At 43.1% G+C, this 24,609-nt stretch overlaps 1 protein-coding gene, 1 long non-coding RNA gene and 1 pseudogene across 2 annotated transcripts; 2 read left to right on the top strand and 1 right to left on the bottom strand.

The window, feature by feature from the left end:
- Positions 1-1,917: 1,917 nt before the first annotated feature.
- Positions 1,918-18,038, bottom strand: LOC119455813 (protein Spindly-A). The gene is made up of 8 exons (XM_037717287.2): positions 17,536-18,038; positions 17,381-17,460; positions 15,948-16,118; positions 13,285-13,521; positions 11,145-11,300; positions 9,478-9,699; positions 5,659-5,974; positions 1,918-2,899 (listed from the first exon to the last, which is right to left on the bottom strand). Exons 1-8 carry the CDS (start codon positions 17,600-17,602, stop codon positions 2,556-2,558), a joined length of 1,593 nt encoding a protein of 530 aa, XP_037573215.1. The 5' UTR covers positions 17,603-18,038; the 3' UTR covers positions 1,918-2,555.
- A 169-nt stretch (positions 18,039-18,207) lies between these two features.
- On the top strand, positions 18,208-18,931 carry LOC119456816 (uncharacterized; annotated as a pseudogene).
- Positions 18,932-18,974: 43 nt separating this feature from the next.
- On the top strand, positions 18,975-24,152 carry LOC125946384 (uncharacterized). The gene is made up of 3 exons (XR_007467532.1): positions 18,975-19,036; positions 19,129-19,243; positions 23,391-24,152. It is a non-coding gene; the product is annotated as an uncharacterized LOC125946384 (long non-coding RNA).
- Positions 24,153-24,609: the final 457 nt, after the last annotated feature.

Raw genomic sequence — 24,609 nt, 5'->3', positions numbered from 1 at the left:
CGAATTGATGACAATTACTAGCTACAAATACATGGGACAAGTATAGATACACCTTTTACACCAACCTATGCAAACATATTTATGGGGACAGACAAGTCGCACACATACCTATGAGACATGGATGACATATTTATAATATATGGTCAGCTTAGTCTATATAAACTTGTAGCATTCCTAAATTCTTTTCACCCAACAATAAAATTCACATTGGAATCTTCAACTGAGTGCCATTAGCTTTTTGCAAACAATACATACTGACCATGGGACACTAAAGAGAATGCTGTATAGGAAGCCTTTTGACAAACAACAATACCTAGAATATGCAAGCCATCATCCAGACATTGCAAACAAGATATCTTTAAAGGTCAAGCCACATGACTACATTACATCTTCATTGAAAACGAAGATTACATTGACTAGATCACTTTCAAGAAACCCTATCAAAGAGGAACCACCGAAACCCTGCCCTTCAAAAAGCCTACACCGATGCAGCCAAACTTGAGCGAGCCGAGGTCCTCAAACACCGCACTAAGATCATATGAACAAGAACACCTCTTCTTACTAAGTATACTAAATTCTGAAATGCACTCCCAAATTTTAACAACATCCTAAGAAATACTACCCAATTCTCACCAGCAGTCAGAAACTTGGGATCTTTCCCGACTGCCCAGAATAGCTTACAGACTAACTTCAAGGACGTTCTTGTACATGCCAAAATCAGGAAAAAGACAAAGTCAACATCGGGTTCCTGTGGCCACCCCAAGATCATATCTCCATGCAAGCATATACAACCTACTACTACAGTAAAAAGTACAGCATCAGATTACCTTCACAAGGTAACTTTGGCTTTCACCTGCAAGTCAAGCAACATAGTCTACTATCCAGTTGTAAAGTGTGCCACTTGTAGCCAATACATAGGTGAGACAGGACAACCAACTCATACAAGACTCAACGGCCACTGTGCAGATACAAAACAAAATTTACCAAAAGCAGTTGCCAGTCACTTCAATTAACTCAACCATATATTCGATGACGCAAGGTTCTATATACCACAAATTTCCGCTCCCCGCACGAGAGGAAATATATGGAACCATACCTCATACGGTATAGTTAATATGCCTACACCTGACGAATAAATTTGGCATGTGGCAACTTAGAGTCGCTAAAAGCTATAAATTAAACCTGAAATTTTCATATTAACAAAGACACAAAACCATGTGATGCTATCAGCTAACCTTGATTCTTAAGCTCACCTACTCCTTTTCCAGCTCTTCCCTGCCCCTCTCCTACCACTCAATTTAATATTTTCTTTCACGCTTCTATGTATATATCAATCACACGAGCCCTTTTCCCATGTACACCTGCCCCCTCCCGCTTCACTCCTATTTTTTTCTTCTTCTTTTTTTTTTTCTTACGTTCCGAAGTCCTAAACATCGGCATGTCTTTTTTGGTGCCTCCACTACACAGGGTCATGCCACTTCTGTATATCGCCGCGACAGCGCCTACGCCGAAATACTGAGGTTAATGTCCCTTGAAAGACCAACCCGCTCTCTTCCAACCACCCCCCATCCTTTCCACCAGACTCCACGTCGCCATCTTAATACCTTTAAAAAATTTCCCTGCACACTGCATGCTAAGCTAGTCAGATCATTCTTTCAACTCATATCCTCTCTTGCTGCTCCCGCACTGAATGGCTCTTCTAAAGCCACGAACACACACTGCCCACAATACCTATGGTTTTGGTTCAGTCCTCTGAAGGCTTCTCATCCTCTTCCTTCCCCCAACAACCTCGCCGTGTAGCCCTCTCCGTCCTATTTTTTTTTCTTTTCCTGCTGCATCCCCACTCCCTCGCTCCTTTCCCCTCGTCTTAGAAACCATGTCTGGAAAGGTCAAATGACAGCGCTCATTTTGTTTTCTGTCTCTTCCTTTACAGCTAGCCGAGGATGACAAGGCCACGTTTATCAAAGATAGGCCCACTATCACAACGTAGACCAGCCTTTCTGAGGCACCTTATCCCAGTGGTATCTTTTATACCGCAGTGTGTTACTCGATCTGTCGGCCCCCTTCTTGATTTTTGGATAGTTATATGTACATGACACTTATGGCCGCAGGTTTTGGTAAGCAGCCGCTACACAAATGTTATCGGATGAAAGAAAAACATTGTGTGCAAAAACAATTTTATTAAAATGTTTAAAATTCTGGTTCACAATACTTCGAGTCAATATACACAACTTACACCCCCTGTCAATAAAGTAAAAGAGTACAAATAAAATGTATACACAAGATGAGAAAATTGCACCAGGGAGTACATAGAAGCTTTTGACACCAAGTTAAGGATAGGTAACAAAGCTTTACAATTTCCAGCTGATTTTGTTATTGATGCTGGACTGTAGTGCAAGACAAAAAAGGTGGCATACTAATTACAACATTCATTCTTGATTATTCCTCGCGGACAGTATAAAGAAATATACATCTAGCACTTTCAGAGAATTAAGAGCAGTGAAGTAAAAGGTACTAACATAAAACCACATAAAGACATCAGAATAAATGCACCATCACTGCTGTTTACACTCTGGCACTTCAGTTACTACCTTTCCAGAGTTTTGCACTTGCAGCTTGGGTTTCACGACAGTGCCGCGACGCTTGAACTTCTTGCTGTCAGCCTCTGTGTCAGGCTCGTTCTCTTTAGTGCAGCGCTCCTCAAATGTAACCTTAGGGCGTGCACCACTGCGGCCCTTCGACTCTGTTTCACCACAGCCTTCAGAACTGTCAGCTGACTTGGAGGCCAAAGTCACGATGGTTTCAGCTTTTGGTTGCATTGGTATCACCTCCCGCAGCACTGGTGGCTTGTCTTCGACCATGCCCAGGTTTTCATAGACTTCTTTCCTGTGTTCCAAGCCTAGAGGACAACGACATTTTCATGAGGCGTACAACAGTTGGCCTTCTACACATTTTGACTTAGATGTGCAGAAAATTTCTGTTGTCCTCAGCAAGCTGTATAATGAAAGTGCACAGCATGAAACCATCTGGTAAACATAATAAATGTTCTGGTTACACAGAGCAATTTTTAAAGAACACAAAGCCTGTGCAGATCAAATCAAGTGTGTGTTGTTAGCAACCTGCTGGAGAAGCCTCCGGCATTTCTTGTGTCCAATTAAGTGCTGATTAATTCCTTAACTTTATGGCATTAATGTCAATACAAAGTTTGTAAAGCGCACCTGAAAACATCATTGCCAGTTGGTTGCGACATGCTACCTATTGTGTAGCTCTTTTTTCCTAATTTAAAAGAAAGCCACTATGGCATGCAAGCAGCAGGCTGCTGTGACTTTTTAAAGGTATTGCAGGTTTTCCTTGATGCACAAGAAAAAGAGCTATGTAAACAGTAACATGTTACAAACAACTGAAAGTGATGTTTTCAAATGTGCTTTGCAAACTTTAAGTAACATTGCAGCCATAAATTACTTAAGATGTTCGTTAATCTGTACTATAATTACTCTATTAATAAAAATACTGGAGACTTCTCCAAGAGGTCGCTAACAACATAAAGTTGGATTCAACTGCAGAAGAGGCACTTGTTCTTAGCTCACACTCCGTTAGAATGGTACACTATGGTCCTTTTCTGAATAGTGTCTCAACACTAACTCATGCAGGCATTTAGGTAAGGATCAGCTCAGCAGCAATTTTTGATTTACAGTTCACAATACAACTTGCTATTCACATTAGTGCACAGAACTTAAATGGTCTTGCAAGTCAGTGTCTAAGAGAGTAGAGACAGTTGATATAAACTGATAAAATATGAGCAGCTTTCACAGACAGTAGCGTTCGTGTAGCTCAGCTAGAGAGACAACTGACTGGTAAATTGAAATTTGTTACCACTGAAGCATCACCGTGATAGCTGCAATATTCAGGCTGCACAGCAGAGCTCGCTCATGAATTTGTAATACTAGTCTTAGACACGGGCTTGCAAGACCATTTAAGCTCTGTGCACTGATGTGTATAGCAATTTCTCAAGGACTCGTTCGTATGGGTTTCCTCTGAGGCTTCGTGGCTACTCTAGGATGGATGACCATTTTTCCTTTCAAAGTTAAATGGTCACCATTACTGTGATGGTATGCACACTGCACTGTGTCATATTGAACACAGATCACATGTCCCGACCATCAATCACTGGGCCATCCTGACCACATACTGTACATCCGCCAGATTCCCGTGTGCATCTACTTAGCGAAGACCAATCTGAACCAAAGAGCCAACATGTTACAAGGGCAGAATTGCATTCAGTCAAAGTTGCCAGCATGGCCACATAGAAGGCATCCTTAAATTAATGCCAGTTTCAAAATGTGCATGACCTCCACATCTTGCCATTGTGGGTACACTATAAGGAAGGATATTACGACACAGAAGTCGACACGCTCCTGGTCACTACATTTACATAACATCCAGCACCAGAAGGAACACCTCTAAATGCAACTCACGACAAACGACAAGTGAAATTAATGGGAGACACTTATTTATGTTGCCACACGTGGACAGAAACGAGTCACCCCAAATCTGAGGAAATGGGCAGGTACTGCCTAGAAACGGCTGGAGCAACAGAACGTGAATTCAGTGCTCTAATATGTTAAAGGAAAGAAAGTAGCCTGGACAAGCAACCAAGCACAGTCCAAATTAGGAGAGTAAGATGTAGACCGGAAGCAGGTAATGCACAGAAGTGGTTAGCTGTTACAGTACAGTCAAACCTCAATATAGCAAAGTTGTGCTTGCAGCGAGAAACTTCGTTATATCAAGAATTTCGTTATATCGAGGTTTCGTTAATTTAATAGAACTAAGATGGGGAAATAAAAACAGTTCGTTACATAGCGAATTTCATTAAATCGAGGTTCGACTGTATTGATATGAGTACCAAGAGAAGAGCAACAGAGTGCGATGCGACTGAGGAGGTTATAAATTGACGGGTATGTGGTAGCAACGCTCACAGGAGACGGGACAGGGTTTACAGGATAGCAGGAAAGCCTTTACATCCCAGCGCATAATGAAAATTCCTAAACACCGCTTTAGCGGCCCGTTGCTTGGAAATGGCAGCTGGCAAGCCCATTTGGAGCGTTTCATGGCCAACTCTTGTGAGAGTTACCCCCTTTTTTCCCGTTGTCTTGCGTTCTTTTTCCTTCGTATTTCTTTGTATATGAATGAACTGCCACGGTAGCTTAGTGGCTATGGTGCTGCAATGCTGAGCTCAAAGTCTGTAATCAATGCAGCCGCATTTTAATAGGGGACAAAAGTACAAGTGCATACACGTACTTAGATTTAGGTGAGCACATTAAAGAACAACAAGTGGTCAAAATTAATGTCTAATCCCCACTATGGCATGCTTCGTAATCATATTGTGGTTTTTGCATGTAAAACCCTAGTTTAATTATTTTATCAACGTGAGTTTAATGTGCGTGGTGTATTGTCTACACATTTAACTTATTTTTACTGTAATACATAAAGCATCAGAAATAGTCATCATACCTTCTAGTACATTGTGTGCAGAGCCCTGCTGTAATCCCTCAGCCTTTTATGGCGGTTACAGCTCCTGCCAAGCCTTGCATTTTGTTTTAGACCGCCTACAACGCCCATGATGTAAAATACATTTAATTCATTAATTCATTTCCTCACCTGCAGATAAGGGCTGCTCCTCGCTCTTGCGAACCATGGCCTTTAGTAGACGGGCCTCCAAGGCTTCGGCCTTTTGAGCAGCCTCGTGGGTCTCCCGGAGCAGGCGATCTTCACGCAGTTGCCGTTCAGAAATGGATTTCAGTAGCGCTGCTCGCTCCTTCTCCAACTCCCTCACTCGCTGCCTCTCCATTTTCAGAAGTCCTGCCAGAGGGTTACCGTCCGACAGTACGTTGTCTAGTGAAGCCTGCTCGCTGGTCTGCCTTGCCAAAGCACCAGTGAGGCGAGAAATCTCGGCATTGGTGGATGTTAGGGTCTCCTGCAATAAGCAACATTAGGGTTTCATGAAAGCCTGATATGCAATTCAGTCAAACCATCTTACAATGAAGTTGCATTCAATGCTGGAATGCCTTCGTTGTATCTGACATTCATTATAAGCATATGTTCATTGCACGCTGATATCAGCGAAAAGTATTATATAGATTTATACTTCATTTCATCAGATAATTGGTTATATCATGTTTGTTTTGTGGAGACTCGACTATGTTCAACAATGTCAGCAACAACTTCATCCAAATGTTATGTTACCACAACAAAATTTAACATATGAAAAATACTGCAACCACCACATGTTATGTTATGCATTACAAAAAAATTTTTAATGCAATCTAGAAAGTTTTTTTTTTTAATTACAGTTTTATAAAGACATTTTTTATCACTTAATATAGTACAGAAAAAATAAACCAGCCACATATTGCCGCAGAGATCTCTCCATGCGAAGTATCCTTCCAGGCGTCTCATCGCACCGTCGTTAGAAGAGCACCAGCAACGCCTCGCGCATGGCGAGACAGCACGTGTCTCTCGTGCACGCGAACGCGGCTACACATGTGCTCAATCTTCGGACGTGGTTGACTGTGGAACGGGATCCTGTTAACTCTGCTTGCCTATTGTGTGAATGTGTTTTAGTGTTAAGTTTCCGGGCGCAAGTTCGCCCACAATAAATCAGTTTGTTTAGTGTGCTCCATTGAAGAGTACTACAATATAAACCAAGTCCACCCTCCATGTGGCAAGCTCAACCCCGAATGTTTTCATAAGATTACTTCATCTAGAAGGAACAAAAGACTAATTTTTCCTGGTGACAGTTAAACATCCTTTCTTCTTTTTTCAGTTGCTTGTTTAAAAACACGCTTTTACCAGGTAATGTCCTGCTTTAATTATGCAATAACTAACAGAATATTACACCTGAAAGCTACACATGGTCTAAACAGACATTGTAGTGTAGGACACTAGGAATATGAAATATGTTTCTATACAATTAAGTTCTCAATCTGAATAGTTATAATCCAAAACACCAAATGTTTATCGAATAGCATCCAAACAGACTCTCAAAAATGAAAAAGCTAAAACTCCAAGGTGTTAATTTTTTTCATTTCCCTATCCTTGGACCACCCAAGTACTAGTATAACACATAGTCCAGGCTTACTACTGTGGGGACAATATTGATCTTGGGGCGACGTTGCTGCTTAATATTTGTTTGATACCGATGCTCATATGTCCAGCAATCATGGAGTCATAATCATCATCAGCCTATATTTTTATGTCCACTGCAGGACGAAGGCCTCTCCCTGCGATCTCCAATTACCTCTGTCTTGCGCTAGCGTATTCCAACTTGTGCCTGCAAATTTCCTAACTTCATCATCCCATCTGGTTTTCTGCCGACCTCAAATGCGCTGCCCTTCTCTTGGTATCCATTCTGTAACCCTAATGGTCCACCAGTTGTCCATCCTACGCATTACATGGCCTGCCCAGCTCCATTTCTTGCGCGTAATGTCGACTAGAATATTGGCTATCCCCATTTGTTCTCTGATCCACACCGCTCTCTTCCGTCTCTTAACGTTAGTCCTAAGATTTTTCGTTCTATCGCTCTTTGTGCAGTCCTTAACTTGGTCTCGAGCAAAATTTTTGTTAACCTCCAAGTTTCTACCCCATATGTTAGCACCGGTAGAATGCAATGATTGTACACTTTTTTCTTTTCAGCGACAGTGGTAAGCTCCCAGTCAGGATTTGGCAATGCCTGCCGTATGCACTCCAACCCAATTTTATTCTTCTGTAAATTTCTTTCTCGTGATCAGGGTCCCCTGTGAGTAATTGACCTAGGTAAACGTACTCCTTTACAGACTCTAGAGGCTGACTGGCGATCAACACAGTATATCTTGCTGTAAATAGAAACTCCATATCAACCCCCCCTGTCTCAAGCTTCCTGGCTGCAACGAATGGATATCCAACAAGCAGCCGCGCTCAACGCGGAGGTGTCTGTTGTGAATGGCACATCCATTCTGGGGAACTGGCCAAGAATAGCTACATACCAATATCACATACCTTGTGACCCAAGTTGTCTGCTAGGCCAGCAGACAATGGCTAGCGGCAAGTTATCTATTTGGGCACATAGCCAGTGGCCCATGTCTTCTCAGCAAGACAGCACATACCTGACGGCCCAAGCTAGTACAGAACTTGGGTCACTCAGCATGGGTCTACTTGGGTCACCCAACCATCCGAAGTAGCTAAAGAAAGCTATAGACTAAAAAAAAGAAAAGAAACAGACAGATCCATAGCAACGCTTAAATGTAAATGTTGTGAAGCTTGTTCGAGTTAGTGAGGTAGCAGCAGTAGCGGATGACACGAGCACAACTTCATGGCTTATAGCTGTTATCTGTCCGTCATGAACAGGAAGGCAATGTGTGATGCATGTCGAGGGAAGAGTTGATGAAGAGGTGTGTGCACAGAGATGTTAGACACACATCTAAGCATACATTTAAGGTTTCTATGCCTCTTGTGTCACAGAGGCACATACTCATTTCAGGGGGATAGGACAAAATTGGCCCATATCCAGTGGCCCAAGTTGTCTGGTCACATGGCAGCAGCGAGCAAAAAATTGTCTATTTGGCCACACACCCAATGACCCAAGTTGTATACTGAGCAAGAAAGTAGCACCCGCAAAATGGGTGAAGAGGCAAAAAAAAAGGTTTTGCTTTAAAATGAATGAAACAGTTGACTATTACTCCCTTTCAAACATGGCAGGCAAGGGACACTTCTCTCACTGTTTACATCTGCGACCATAAAGTAGTGCGCCATGTATCAAAAATATAGGTACGCGTCCTTAATTAAATGTAAAATTAAGTCCATACTTATATGTCCCGAAGTATTGCGTATTTATTACATGAAAGGCATTGGAGACCTGGACCTATTTACCACCACCATATGAGAGGAGTGAAGTTTCTGCGACCAGCGGCCACAGCACTCGCAACCAAAACATAGTACGCCACGTACTTGAAGAACAAATGTGCACAAATAATACTTCATTTGATGTAAACTTGCTTTCACAAGTTGTAGTTGTAATACACAATTTAGTTATTCCGTAGAAAGCATCGCAGATCAAGAACTGCAGTGTGAGACGCGCAGAAAGAAACATCAATTACCACACTGCTTGCATAGCTTCCACAGCGTCGCCTGCCAAGTATGAAAGAGTATAAGGGGGACTGTTGTAATTCGGATGAAGTGCAATCAGCGGTATAGCCAGGGGAGGGGGGCACACAGGACACGTGACGCCCCCCTTTCTCTTTTCCTATCCCTAGGGTTAAGTGCGTGCCCCTCACCTCCTTCCCGAAAAACATTTCTGGCTACGCCACTGAATGCGATATGTTTTACCACAGCAGGTGCAGTTACTTGAAGTACCAAGAAGTGTTTCGAATTTAGCAACGTACCATGCAATAGTTGTTTATTAATATGCAAATTTCTTTTCTAGCCACCAAAGTAGGTACTCGCCTGAAGCAGACGTAGCTGGCGGGCGTCTGCTTTGTTGACTGATCCCGTGGCCAGAATCAGGGCCATCTGGTTCCGAGTACGCCGAACTTCCTCCCGCAAAAAGCGTTCCTGCTCCTGCAGCGCACGATAGCGTGTGCGTATAGATAAGAGCTCTTGCTCCTGCTTCAGCCGCCGGTCTTCCACTTCTGAGAAGAGGGAATTACCTCGCCGCTTGGGATCCAGCTGCAATTGAGTTAGGGAAAGACGGAATGATGCCGACATAAAACAATCCGAAACACGAGAACAGTTCACAGGAAGATGGAGGATTGAAGTGATTAACACTGGTAGAATAAGGAATGTTACTGAAGGCAACGTTTTGGAAAGAAGACTTGTCTTTGTCAGAGCAGCAACTGCTTTCCTTAGCAGCATTTTTGTGTAGACCTAGCTCGCTCTCCCCCACACTCAATGGGGGCCGGAGGGGGGGGGGGGGGAAGGCAACTAAGAGTGTGTGTGTGGGGGGGGGGTCACTGTTATAAATAGGCAACAAGTAGGGGAACTACCGCTGGTTAAGAAGCAGGGTTGACTAAAGTAGAAACTGATCCAATGCGGTGGGCCCATCTTTCCACAAAACTGCAAATAAGATCTGCTGTTCGAACACATGAAAAGAAAAGGGAAGCGAAAATGAGAGCCTCTAGAAGAAACTGAATTTTATCAAGACTTGTTTGGTTGTGAGTGAAAGTATAAATACACAACTTTATGAAAGCTGAGGGATAGAGAAACGAGATTGACTAAATATTGAATAAATAAAACAATAACCTTATACTAGGGGAGATAGAGTGGCAAACATGGCTACTGAGAAAAAACACCTAATCACTCAATCAATTGGGACAGCGGATATGGTCACCTTTGGTCTAATAAGGTGTAAGATAACAAAACTTAAGGGCTGCTTGTTATATTTGTGCTATTGGTGTAACGAATGAACTCCCTTTGAAACATTTATGATTGTTAGTTTCAGTGTAGTATTGGACTTGTAAATTACGAGATACAATTCTCCATATTTTCTGTCTCTCGGTGAACTAAAGTGAGACTATATGGTATGAAATTTAAGTTGGTTGAAAATGTGACCTGGCATGGTAAAATGATGCTTGAGGCACAGCTCATGGGAACTTGCTCTTCACCGATAACATTTCACTCCAAATCAACCAGCGTTTTTATTGCGATAGCAATTATATGAACACTCCAGGTGCATTGCTGCCGTCAGCATCGCCGCTGCCGTGAGGTTCCATATAAAGTCCAAGGGCGATAAAATTGTCGCTGTGCGCCGTATGCTGTATGTGCAAGTGAAAGCATGCGAGGGAGAGCCGGTGATCGCAGCTCAATCTCGCCCGCGCTAAATAGAAGAAAGTTGGCAAGAAGTGCGCCGTTTTCCATCATGCGCGAGGCACCCAACGTTGTGAAGCACCGGGGGGGGCAGCGTTTTATGCTGGTTGGAACTGCGTATGTGGTGGCTGTGCGTGGTCGCACGGCATTATCTTGAGAGCGATCTGCGTTGGGGGCAGAGTCTAGGTGCACCAGTGGCTCGTAGCTTTGTGCGTGCTGTGTGTTCTCAGAGCTCAGTTTGCGATGAAGCGATAGACCGCACGAAGGTCAATTCACTCATGTCACCCTCATGTCATCAGGTATCTCACCTGGTCCATCTGCAGGCTCTCCAACTGTGCACGGAGTTCTGCACATTCATCCTCTTGGTTTTGACAGAGTGTTTTTTGTGCGGATAAGTCATCCAAGGTCGCTTTCAGTCGGTCTTCTGCTTCGCCAAGGTGCTGCAATGCTGCTTCCTTTTCAGCCTGTAAAAATACGACAGGTTGAGCAAACTTCTGTCAAGGTATTCTTCAAGAATACAAACCAAAGCACCATTTCACATTTCACTAGACTGGTCACAGAAGATTGTTCACAGAGACTGTTCACAGAACAGCGGCCAAAACTGATTAATCACATAGAAAGATTTTCTGTGAAGAAATCATTATGGTACCTCCTCAAGTAAATGCCAACAACGTCCTCAACTCTCTCCACCGTGAGCACCAAGGTTATCAGCACAAAGTATTCGCTAGTTAAGGCATCACCTGTTAGCATGAAATGACGAATTCATAGCTGTAAAAATATTCGGCTATGTATATATTGGTTCAGATCTATGTTTACTGCACAAACAAGATGACACACAAAAAAAAACGATACGATATACGCAAGCACTGACTGTCAACTAAAACCTGAAAGGGTTTTTTTTTTTTTTCAGTGCATCTGTGTTTTCTAATCAAACCTTTCACTAAACAGCACTAAACCAAAGTGTGACAGTGCCATTACATTTCAGTATTTCAGCAGGTCGAAGAGAATCCTTTAACCCTTTGCAGTAAAGCACTACAAGCGTGCTTCAGGTGCTACCACACAGCGCTAAATACCATTGAGAGCCTCGGGAATAAACTTTCTGAAATGGGTCATTTAACATGCATTTGTTTAGTTGAGCGCTTTTTTCTGCATGGCATCTAAATGAGCGAGAATGCTCCTGAGTGGGACAACCCCAAATTGGGTGATGTGTGTGACCACAAAGAGCTAATATGCTTTATTTTTCTTTTTGTGGAATCCCGCCTGCCCTCCCTCCCCCTCTGTGCATGCATGCGCGTGTGCATGCCACGACTGCGATGTACCAGGAAATGCCGAATGACCCAATTTATCCCCTTGATAGACCTGGATATCACTTAAACCTGCCGCAGAAAAGCTCCTCGAGCAGGGTGTGAAGTTTAATGACAATAAAGTGCCCTGAGGAAGGGGAAGAAGGGGACCAGAACAAGGCATTTTGCTGGTGCATGCATCTGCATATTCCCTTCAAAGGGCAGCTGCCAGTGAATTCTTGTCCTGTCACTGACGACATTGCACTACTTCTAGTTTGTACAGAAACGTAGTGGTGCATGTCCGTATGCTGCTACACAGCAGAGTTGCAGAGTACCAACTCCGGAGTTGGAATGATTGCAGGTTTTGAAACGCCTGGAGTGGAACAGAATGATGACACCAGTACGACAGATGCAATCGAATGGGAGCCTGGGATTCTCCAATAAAGTTGGAATGGACACAAAGTCTCGGAGCGCTAAGTGTTGATATTAAACTAGACTACAAAACCAGTAATACGGGTGTCACACAGTGTTCTTTTGATCGTGATCGAGCCCGATCTGGATCAAATTTCTCAGTCGTGATTGGCTTCATTACTAAATCTTGGGAAGGGAACCAATCAAGATCGAGAATTTCGAATCAGATTGGGCTCAATTGCGATCAAAAGTGGCTGTGTGACACCGTTATAAATTTGCCAATTACCGAGACTAAACTAGACTTGGCCAATTTATGACATTTGTCAATTTTTACTACATAAGGCTCTTTCAGTATCTACTTATAGGTGACTACCTCTGGCGCAGAAACCTTTCTTCATTACAATGTTTAAATGCGTTTAAAGACAGCAACTTTCAGTTAAAATTGGTATTTGTCCTTGTGGGGGAACATTGTACGTAACATTATTTGTTACACTTCCAAAACTTTTCTTGTGTTTTCTTTTGTCAACAGGCATGCAAGCACAAGTAGTAAACAATTATAGAGAAAGCATTTTGTTTACTGGAATTGGAGGAATGGAATAGACCAGCTCAGCCACTTCAGGTGTGGGAGTGGTCCAACTCTCACCACTCTGAGAAGTTAAAAGGAGTGAAATTATAGGGACCTCCACTCTCCAGAATGAAGTGCGCCACTCTGCAACTCTGCCCCCCAGTGCCTCAACGTTGTGAGTGCTCTCACCTTCAGCTCGTCTATTTCATTGTGCAATTGTCCAATCACGAGATGCATCTCCTGCTCGCACGCGGCTCGCGAGGAGTCCAGGGCATCCGGGCTGCTCGCTGTAGCGCTGGTGTTGTGAGACAGGAGGCGTTCATTCATTTGCCGACTTTCACACAGCTGCTCTTCGAGGCGACGTACTTGCTTCTGCAGCTTCTCTATTTCAGCCACGAAGGCCTTGTCTGATAACGTGTTGTCCTTCTGCAAGACAGCATGCAGTACACACGCACCAGTATCAACTAGTGGTCGATAATCTAGAAAGGCAAAGGCCTCCAGAGAAGAAAGATCAAATGATTGTTAACAATACAAATATAAAACCAGTGCAAACACTTTACACATGCACGTCAGTCAAAACATGCTGACCATATTATATATATATTTTTTTGTAACAGGAATACTGAAGCCATGCTCATACACTGTTATTGTGCTCTTGTGCGATGCAGTACACCTCATAAATCCCTCTTCCAATCTCTTGAGAATGTCGTTGAAGAACATGTGTTGCTGCAAACATCCACTGTTCTGTCAAATGAGCTAGGATGACCACTCTACTCCCCTACACCTAAGTGAGCATCTCCAAGTATGCCTTTGCTTCAGACACCAAATTATTCACCACTCTCACAACTCAGAATTTGAAGTTGAATTCATGTCCTTACACAGTCATTACACAACTCAAGGTGTCCAGGTAAGTTTGATGAAATTCGCTCACACACCTCTGCCCAATTGTTGGCACAGATGTGTGTGGTCATGAGTTGTGATAATGAATCTGCATGCCTTTACGATTCTTGTTCCATCTGTTTTTCTCTGGATGAATTCTCTAAGGATTAAATGTATCTTTCACTGTTTATAGTGCACCTATCTATATAGGCTTGAGGAAACACAGGACCCAAAAAAGAAAAACAGTGGCCGTGACCTTTTTGCACTGACTGCTGGTTCCTAGGAGAGGACATGTGATGCCCACAAAGAGATAGATTTTTGTTTGTTTGTTAAATGTATGCCAAGGCTTAGTCTTATCACTGTAGTATGTGTCTTCAATGCCTTCGAATTATTTTTAAAATCTGACAGGACTTCCAGCTTTCCCTGCTGAAGTTCAGTATCAGCTGCGAAGGAACCTACTTTACACACACACTACCATACCCTAAGTCCTTCACAATATGTTGTTGGCATTGCGACTTTGGTCCATTTCTGCCCAGAGCTCACAGGTGCTCACAGAGTTTGCAAGTCTGTCTGCCTGAATGAGGTCGTCTGCTCATGCTCGCAGCGGACATGATTCAGAACTTTTGCTCTAGCTAGTTGGTCTGAAATACCGGCAGAATGATTAAGATGCGAAAAAAATTAAGACAAAGAACACATCCTGTCGATGTATATTCTTAATGCTTGTTTTTCCACACCTTAATCCTTCTGTATGCTGCTATGTTATTTTTCATGCATGCTGCTTTAACCTTCTTTAAACTTCTTCATGCACACTTCTCATGCCGGACATTTCCTGTACATGAACAGTGCACAAGAAAAGGTCACCTTGTAAACAAGGACAGTTTGAATGGCTTATGTAAGTTATTACCATTAAGAGTGTTTTAGCTACATTTGCATTACTTTTGGTACGCCCCTTGTACTTTTTGGTACTGACATATCTAATGCCAATGTCTACTACATGACATAATGACTTGCTGTGGTGGATCAGTCCCTCTCGCATTGCGCTGCCGAGCATGAGGTCGTGGGTTCGATTCCCAGCCACTGCAGCCGCATTCCAATGGGGACAGAATACAAAAACGCTCGTGGAGAGTGCTTTGGATGCACGTTAAAGAACCCCAGATTGGTTACAAGCTAATCCAGGGCTTCCCGTTACTAACCTTTTTTCAAGACACAGTCAAACCTTACAGCATGCTACATGAAAATAACTTCGTTATATCCAATTATCATTCCAAGCATATATTCGTTACATCCTGGATATCGGCTAGAAAAAGTTTAGATTTACTTCATTATACCCAATAAATCATTATATCCAGGTTTGTTAAATCAAGGTTCCATTGTAATATGTGACAACACCCCTTTGAAATCCAGTTTTCTCTAGCCGTCAAGATGGCCATCCTGAAGCAACAGTGGAAGACAATGCCATGCGGTCCCTTAAAAGCTCCGTCAAAGGCAGGAGGCAAAGGGGTGCAAAAAACAAATGTAGAGAAAATACAGAAATAAATGTAGGAGAGAGATTAAACAAGAATGACGATGGTTAAAAGTGAGAATAAAGCATTCTGATCCCCAGGGCTGGAAAGACTTTCTCATGCTGTAGTACTGCAGGATGAGAAAAATGTAAAAGACAGGAGCAGACTAATTGAATCGTGAAACATGTTTTTTAAAAGATAATAAGTTAAGCCTTGTTATAATGAAGTTGCATGCGCTGTAAAGATACTTTTGTTGTATCTAATATTTGCTGCAAGCATATTTACTACACACTGACATTGGCAAGAAACATTTAAGATTTGCTCTGTTATATCCTGCAATTCATTATATCAAGAACTGACTGTAATATTAACGGTACGGAAATGAAAGGCAGAAAAGTGAGAAACAGAAATTTCCATTCAAAAACATGCAGCTACAGAGTCGTTTCATGATTCAACGATCGTATGTCTCACCTCATCAAGAACAGCTTGAAGCTTTTTCAGTGCCGCTTGACATGCCAAGGACTCCTTTTTTGATTTAGCAAGCTGATCCCTGGCATGTTCCAGATCAGCACTGAGACATTTCTCCGTTTCAATGCTACATTCCAACTTCATCCGCGTGCTGTGCAACTCTTGTTCGAGTTTCTGCAAAGTAACACAGGTTCACATTTTCACATACAGTCACTGCCACTTCAACCACATTTCATCAAAATTCACCCATTACAAACTGTGGTGCCTCTAGGGAACTCGCTGCTTATTATTTAACGAAGTTTCATATTCCAAAGCTACACTGAGACTATCATAAATGCCACAGTTGGGTGCCCCAGATTTATTTTTGACCAACTTGCCTCCTTGCTTGTACCACTGTGTCAGTAGTACAGTTTAACTTTTTAATAGGAACACAGGTATTTCAAGTTACCATATACAATGAAGGAGCAGACATGGCATTTGAATGGGCATGTTTTTGCATTTCAAGGAAAGGTACATAAAGCTGAAAGTGCAAGACACAATATGGTAGCCATTGCAGCTCAAAGCTGTGCTAATTTATGAACTCATGCAACAGCTACTTGTATGTATTAGTAACTAGTGTGCCAACTCTTCTGGCGACCAGTCACTTGCCGACCACTGCATGAGCTGTTGGTATTCAGTGAACATACTTGAGCATAGGTCGACTGAATAACGGTTACTCACCAATATTTTTGCAGGCTCTCTACTCACTCACACTCACGTGTACTCACACTCGTCGGTACTCACTCATGTTCGTTCTCACGCCCACTTGTAATCACCAACACTCACTCGCATACATACGACCACGCACACTCGCCAACAGTCACGTTCACATACTCACATCGACTTAAAACCACCGTCAGTGACTTTCATTCATACTGACGTTAACCGGCACTCACTCCTGCTCAAACTCACGTCCGCTCACTCTTTTCTTCACTCAGTGACGCTCTATTTTACGCCTGTGAAATCAGTGTGGAGCGAGTATGAGTCAGGGGAGGGGTGCTCGTGAGTGAGTATGCCGACCTGTGTACTTGAAATTAGGCACTTGCTGTCATGCGAAACGACTAGGCACTCTGCTTTGGATAAATGAGCACCATCAATGAGCGCCCAGTAACCACACCAGCAGATTGGACCAAGCATCCAAAGCGGCTGCAATTGTAGAGCTTCCTGCAATTATCTAGGAGGTAGTAGTTCTGCGGTGCTGTTGTATGGGTGCAACTGGGCAAGTGCCCCTCAAGCCCGAAATTTCTGTGTGCCAAGAATATCCGGCACAAAACGGCGTGCAAAAACAGCCGCCTGCCCCGCACCGCTCCCCGGAAACAGGAAAAGAGCATGGAATGGGTCGTTACGAAGTACGGCCTCAGAGCTGCGAGAAACGCACATGAGTAAACAGAACGTACCTCGACCTTGGCGACATAGCGTTTGTGAGTGTGTTCCAACTCCTCCTCCAAGTGCCCATTCTTGGTTATGAGAGTTTTTCCTGCAATATTTGAACGCCTAAGCTTAAAGGGAACATGTCCAATGAAGTAAAAATATGAAATGTGGTTTCACTTACCAATCTCGGCCGCCTGCTTCAGGTCTGCCTCCAGTTGACGAACCGTGACACGTAGGTCTTCACCCATATTTCTACTCCCGACAACCGTTTGACCAGAAAATTTGCGTTCCACCGGGAGATGCTATGGTCCGCGTCTAAACGGTATTCGGCGACGACCGTACTGTTCAACTATGGCGGTCTGTCTACGATCTCCGCCCACAGAGATTGCAGACCAGCGTACAGTGAAATACCATAGCTAACAAAGAACAGAGGAGGAACAACCTAGACCCAGCTTGAACTACTGCACAGCTACGGGGGCTGCGGTCTCTGACCATAGAATAAAGCTCTGCAACTGCACAACAGCGGAACTCGGAAAACAGAAAGCGCGACCAATTTGAATTGCGACTTTGACTTGTGTTATCCCCACCCGAATGCAAGCCAGTTCAAGCCCAGATCCTAGGACACAGTCGATCGTGAAGATAGTGAACATTCGGTTTCTTGGTAGTTTTACAAAGGTTAGGTTTGTAGTTTACAAAAACGTGCATTATAATCAGCAATGAAACTACTGAGTCACTGTAACTACCCTATCCAAAGGATCCAAAGCATCCAAAGAAACACCTAAACCGGAAGCAACACGCTGGTTTTTCCTTTCCATTTGAAGTCTTGAGTAGCCAAAACAAAATCCAAAGGCAAATAACATGGAGGAATCGTCTGCTGTTGCGCTTGACGAAATGTTTGCAATATCATGGAAAAGCTTTTCCTGTGATAAGTTTTCTGGCCTCATCAAGTACACTACAACGCCGACTACTGTCAGAATTATGGCGACAGACTTCAGGTGCCTCTATGGAGAAGTTCTCGATGAAGACGACCTTCAAGACAGATGCAGGGCAAGTAAGCGCATTTCACTGTTGTGTTTGACGTTCGCTGCATCAATAAAATGGAATAATCTAGCTCTTTCTTTTTCTTATAGGACCTGAACCCCGCGATCGAAGTTACGACGAAAAGCCTCGTGAGGCACCTTTCTGAGGGATTGACAGCTGCAATTGAACGCAGCTCTAAACACTCGCCCGAGCTGCAAGTGACCATCGATTCAAGTTCGTTGATCTTCACCTTGAATATGTCAATAGGGGAGGTCAAGTTCCTCTGGAATTTTACGATGGATGCCCAGAGTAGTGATGACGTAAGTTGAAGTTCTGCCTTTCGTTTAGTGTCACGTCGATTAACGTGCATTTTCGCTTTCAGTTCTACTCGCAGGTCACGCTTCCGATGCTTCTGACGCTGGCGGCCTTGAAGGAACAGCGGGAGCGGTTGTTTGCTTTGCTTACCAAGAAAGACGCCTGAGATATCGGGCTATATTGCATCAGGCGTGGGAGTCTCCAAAAGTAAGTGCATGTGCGTTCCACAGGCGCCGCATTGAGTTCCGCGCCATAATTAATGAAGATACATTTTTCAACTTTCAGAAAGTCTTCGCACGTCACCTTTTGACGAGGAAGAATTCAAGGAGGAGACGACTCGCGCAGGGGTACATAAGTTACTTGGATGATGCAGAACTACTCATTTCATATATTGCTTGCTATACACGTGAAGTCGAACGATGTCTGTTGGTGTACACAGGTCCTGAAACAACGTTTCCGAAACCTGCCAGCAAGTGTGTTTGCTGGCGATGAAGCTGAAAAAATAATGAAGGTTTACCAAGAGCTGTCTGCCTCAAGTGAACAGAAATCGCTAAGTATGTTTATTCTTTGCATGTGTTTACTGCAGTTCATGACTGTTACAGAAAGAAAGACATACCGGTACCCTTGTCATGTATGATTTTTGCATATTGCTAACACTGCACTCACTGTATAAAAAACACTATTGCATATAAAATAACCTTTGCATTAAATTTCAACATTTGATGCTGCAGGCGCATGTCTCGATCTTTTTCTGTAATGTCACTGGGGCAGTCAGGTTTGGCAATCCAACAGTGACCACATGCTTGACCTTGGTGCTTTAGAAGCCCAAGTCAGTGCTTGATGAAAAAAAATATGGCCAGTTTAATCCAGACCATCGCACTCCGATTCAGCATACATTAACGTGACAAACAGAATCACAGATTCAGTCTGCAGACTGAACGTGATATGGCCCAGTAGCACTAAACTATGCCACATGCTTTTAGTATCATTCAGTAGCGCACCCAGGATCTCTGCCAGGGGGGGGTTGACAGTTTGCCAATACCATCTAAACAGCACTAATTTCGATTTCTTCACGGTAAATTGTTCAAAAAATGCGCTTTTTGCGAGTGTGCAGATGATTGTGCGTCTTACATCTTAGTTGCAGTACTCAAATGCGTAAGGAAAGAAAAGGGGTTAAACAAAAGGGGGGGTTAAGTCGGCCTCAAGGGGGGGGGGGGTTCCAACCCCCGAATCCCCCCCCCCCCCCCCCCCGTCGGTGCGCCACTGGTATCATTAGTCTTGTACGCTGCACAATTCGGTGTTGCTAAAAGATGTTGTGCTCGGTCTACAGATAAAATCAATGATTTCATCCGCCACGTGAATCAACCTTTAAAAGGTCCCTGCAGCACTTTTGAAGAAAGGAGTAGAAGGCATCGCACCTCACAAATCTCCTGAAAAATATTTTGAATGCATATTGTGTGAGCAGAGTTACTGGCACTTAAATGTAGGCCCCCCCCCCTCCCCACCATGCCTTGCACACTTCTATTTCTTGGTTCTAATGCAGTGGAAGGTATAGACGCACCAAAAGGTACTAGAGGCATCCTTCATAGCTATATGTCATCAGCGCAGTGGTGGTGTTCTGTGCCAGAAAGTAGGGCCACCACCATACAAGATCTGTATGGTGGTGGCCGTATGGTGTAGATGGGTGGCAAGATCTCTCTATATTGCTTCATCAGGCCTATGTTTCGTCAGAATTTATCATTTTATCAGAATTTATCATTGTGCTACTGTAGTGCTGTTATGTTGCCTTTGCATTTTCTTGAAGCCTCACAGATGCATCTCACAACTGTGGCACAAGTGCACTTTCCATGCAAACAGAATAAAGCATAGCTGAAATAAACTGCTGTGAAAACAACTGCAAATGTCTCAACCAACCACACACACACTTTGACTTGTGGCTCGCAGAAGAGGCGCTAAGTCAGAATTCTGCTTGTTACAGTTGGTAGAATTCAGAATTATCTTTTAAATGCAATAAATTTCATTGAAATCAGTTCAGCGGTTTTCTGAGGACAGCATTCCTGCCTTTTACATGTATTTTTATAAAGAAATCATAGTTAACCCCGAAAACTTCCTCCTAATACTCATCTCTTGCCCCACTGTGCTGAAGATCTTTTCTGCTGCGCATCATTGTGTGCAGCCTGAGGAATGTGCACAGCTGGGGACAGACATGTGCAGCCCATTCCTTAGCTTATAATGGTTGATCGCAGTAGAAGGCAGCAATGAAGTAAGTTAGAGCGCTCGGCTTGAAAACGCAGAGACACTAGTTTTATTTATGTAAAATGCCCTGCGAAGCTACGACCACCAGACCCAGCTCCGGGCCGTCCAGAGGGCTCACGAAAGAGCGGAGGCTCACGGGCTTGCCGTCCCAACGTGGGTGCGGCCCGCGGCCCCTGCCGACCACTAAACTAAGAGTGGTGGGGAGGGGTTCCTCAGGACTCAATAAAGTTATTTCCTCCTCCACTAGTTTGATTCGCCACACCACTGCGCAATCTTTTTTTATGTTGTATAAAGGTCATTCGAAATTCTTGCGAACAGATGGACATAGTCAATTCATTCTTAGCTCATAGCTGCTTTTCGCAATAATATAAAACCACTTTTTGAAGAAGTGGCTGCCACAGTAAGATTTGTTCCATGTTGAAACATTCTCCAGCAGTGTCGTTTGAATAATGACAGGTCTACCTTGTTAAAGGGAAGCTGAAGAGGTCTTAGAATTGGAAGTTTTATGGGGGTTTGGAAGGCTGACACAGTATAATTAAATTCCTGCAGATATTTTCTCGATTATGCGCGTAGCAGCGCCGCAATCGCAGCTTAAATTTATGTTGAAGCTCCCCCCCCCCCCCACCCCCGTTCACGCGCTGAGCGTAGGGGTGAAAGACCGGGCACAAGGATGACATCACGCTCGCTCGTCGATGCCTAAGATGACATCACGATCGTCTTCGCCATCAGAGCCCGTTAAACGACCCGCGGTGTCTCCCGCAGACGCTGCGGCTTGTTTTTGCTAAATTAAAGCAACTAGCGGTGACTTCTGGCCTGTTAAACTATGATTTTTGTATTCAGGGGGTGAAAAACTATCATAATTTGTGGAAAGCTCACTTTTTTTTAAAGTGCTTCAGCTGCCCTTTAAAAAGTTTTGCTGTGCCTAATGTGTAACAGGCGTGCTTGCAGCTCATACTTACTTGTTTTGTTTAGAATGCATAGGAGGTTTAAACTTTACAGGTCTAGCCATTGTAATGGCATGTATGGACATCCCATTACAATATTTACATCTCATAACACAATGCATATGCACATGTCTCTTCAAACTGCTTCATATATTCAGTAAGGGAAGCAATACTCAAACTCCTTTAAGTCTAAGATAGAGGCCTCGGTACAAGCACAATGAAGGATAGTGTTTTTTCTGTGTGTGGCTCTCACACAAGGTATCAACATTTCTTGCAAGAACCTTATGTTTCGGTATGCGCAAGCTTCTTGGAAAAGCAGGCCAGCTGTTATCTCCTTGCTCAACCACATGACTTTTCAGGGATGGTACCGTCAGTCGACAGCACTTTTCAGGGATCATATTGGGGCATTAAATACCTGCTTCAGCAAGCAAGGGAGCAGTGAGCACAGCCCCATTTCGATTATTATGCACAGTGTATTATGTGCAGTGCTGGGAGATAAGGGAATTTTCATTTAAGCAAAACATTAAAAGCAAGGTCATAACCAACACAGTCATATCTGACACGAAAACACCTTCATTATATCCAATAATTTGTTATGTCCGAGTTTGTTAAAACAAGGTTTGACTGTATAGGATGGAGTCAAGTGATACAGGACAGGGGTAATTGCCAATGGGAGAGCCCTTGTCCTGCAGTGGACATAAAATGGACTGATCATCATGATGACAATGGCAGTGTAACACTACGGACATGTCCTCGTCATTTCTGTCATCTCGCATGCCCCATTTACGTTACCTGTGCATAATGTCTTAACAAACAGCTCATATCAATCTATTCTGTAATAATGATTGTATGCAGGTGAGGATATTCCAAAATGATGGAACCTTTACTTGTAATCAGGCACTTGCAATTACAGATGACCATTTGCATTTATGTGGCAGCATGCACTACTGTTGAAAATAACTTCTAACATATCTTCTTTCCTGTTAAATAGAACTGCGTTCGCTAAATGTGGAAAGTCTCTCAGCTGATGTGAATTCTGAGTGCATGGGTGTATATATGCGTACAAATTCATACCATGATCTTTTTCAAATAAGTTCTCCATGCATTATGTCTCAACCTGCCGTGGTAGCTAAGCGGCTGTGACAATGACATTTTGCTGCTTACCACAAAGGCATGGGTTCGAGTCCCAGCCATGGTGGCCACATTTCAGTGGAGGTGAAATGCAGAAACACTTGTGTACGTATTGGGATATAAGTGCAAGTTAAAGAACACCATTTGGCTAAAATTAATCTGGAGCCCTCTAAATTACGGCGCCCCTCATAACCCATTGTGCAGCTTTGGGACGTCCCACCCCGTAATTTATTTTTATTTTTGTCTCGACTCGCAGCCACCATGCTTCCATACATATCTATTGTAGGAGCACTTTTAGCCAATCTTGCTTATGTGTTCATTTGTTCTTAGGTTTTGCTAGTGTAACGTTTTGTGCGCTATGCTCTTCCAGGCAGCACACCCGACAAGCAATCGCCTGCGGAAGCTGGTGAGCAGACAAGCACATTGGAAGCAGGCATACAAAACAGCCAGCCTGTGCACACCAAAGCATTGTCTCCTGAAATAATTACTGAAGAACCCAAGGTCAAGAAAGTAAAAAAGCGCCTAAGGCTCTAGGACTCTGTAGAGTAGTTATTCTATTTGCATTTGTCCTGTAATGTGTGGTTGGTGTGACCGTGCACTGGTCAGCTCCTTTGTAGTTTCTGGAAGCTAATTTCTGCTAACGATATCACAGAGTACTAAGCCCAATGAATTGTGGGTCAAATTCCTTGTTGTACATCAATGTATTTTTAAGACCACCAGGTATTTCCAAAAGTTTAATGTTTGATGCACTCGCTTTTATATACACATAATTTGATTTTATGCTAAATTTTTTCACAATGCCACAGCTTTTACTATCTTGAGTACATGTTATCTTTAATTTTATTTTAATTCTAATCAATTTTGCAATTTTCTACATGTGTTTTGGACTGCCTGATAACTTCGAAATTTTAACATTTTATGCACTCGTTTTTGTATTACACATGATGAATTTTTTTTTTTTTGCAAAGCTTTTCATGTGTGCATCTGCTTTTATGCCACAGCTGTTACTATTAGAATAAATTTGAATCAATTTTATGTTATTCCACATATTATTTTGAAACATTTCTCAAGAGTCAGAGTATAGCTCACTGTTTGTTAATTTTGCCCAAATGCGTTACAATAAAATCATTTTCGCAGTCTGCCTGTGTCATAGTTGCAGCAGCAAGGAACAGCCATAACTAAACAGGTGCTATGGAGACTACCGCAAAATTTTTCCTGTGATAATGTATTCAGCTCTGGGCTGCTTGGCTCTTTGTGTTACCTAAATTATTATAAGAAACAATATTTTAAAGCAAAGCTTTCTTTGCCTCTTCTGCTCACTTTGTGGGTGCCGGCTGCTGCTGTCCTGCCGATTATACAAAAACTTGGGTCACATCGGTATGTGCCCGAATGGAAACTTGAGCCACTGGGTATGCGAACATTATTGGCCAATCCCTCGGAATGGCCACATGCCACTGGTAAGTGCCTGAATAGACAACCACAACGAGAGGCAAGAAATTAAAAAGTAAGAAGGTGGCTATAGAGAAGTGAAAAAGTCGGCATCAAAAGTAGCCGAGTGTTGAGAAAGAAGTAAATGGAACAGAATGGGA

The sequence above is a fragment of the Dermacentor silvarum genome, chromosome 6 (genome assembly GCF_013339745.2).
Source record: "Dermacentor silvarum isolate Dsil-2018 chromosome 6, BIME_Dsil_1.4, whole genome shotgun sequence".
NCBI classification, from domain to species: Eukaryota; Metazoa; Arthropoda; class Arachnida; order Ixodida; family Ixodidae; genus Dermacentor; species Dermacentor silvarum.
The sequence above is the reverse complement of the archived record's forward strand: the minus strand, read 5'-3'. Positions and strand labels throughout refer to the sequence as shown.

Coding starts and splice junctions, on each gene's coding strand:
- LOC119455813 (XM_037717287.2), bottom strand. CDS start 17,602: ATGGGTGAAGACCTACGTGTCACGGTTCGTCAACTGGAGGCAGACCTG. Junction 17,461..17,535: donor GAAGCAGGCGGCCGAGATTG/GTAAGTGAAACC, acceptor CAAATATTGCAG/GAAAAACTCTCATAACCAAG. Junction 16,119..17,380: donor GCTATGTCGCCAAGGTCGAG/GTACGTTCTGTT, acceptor GTTACTTTGCAG/AAACTCGAACAAGAGTTGCA.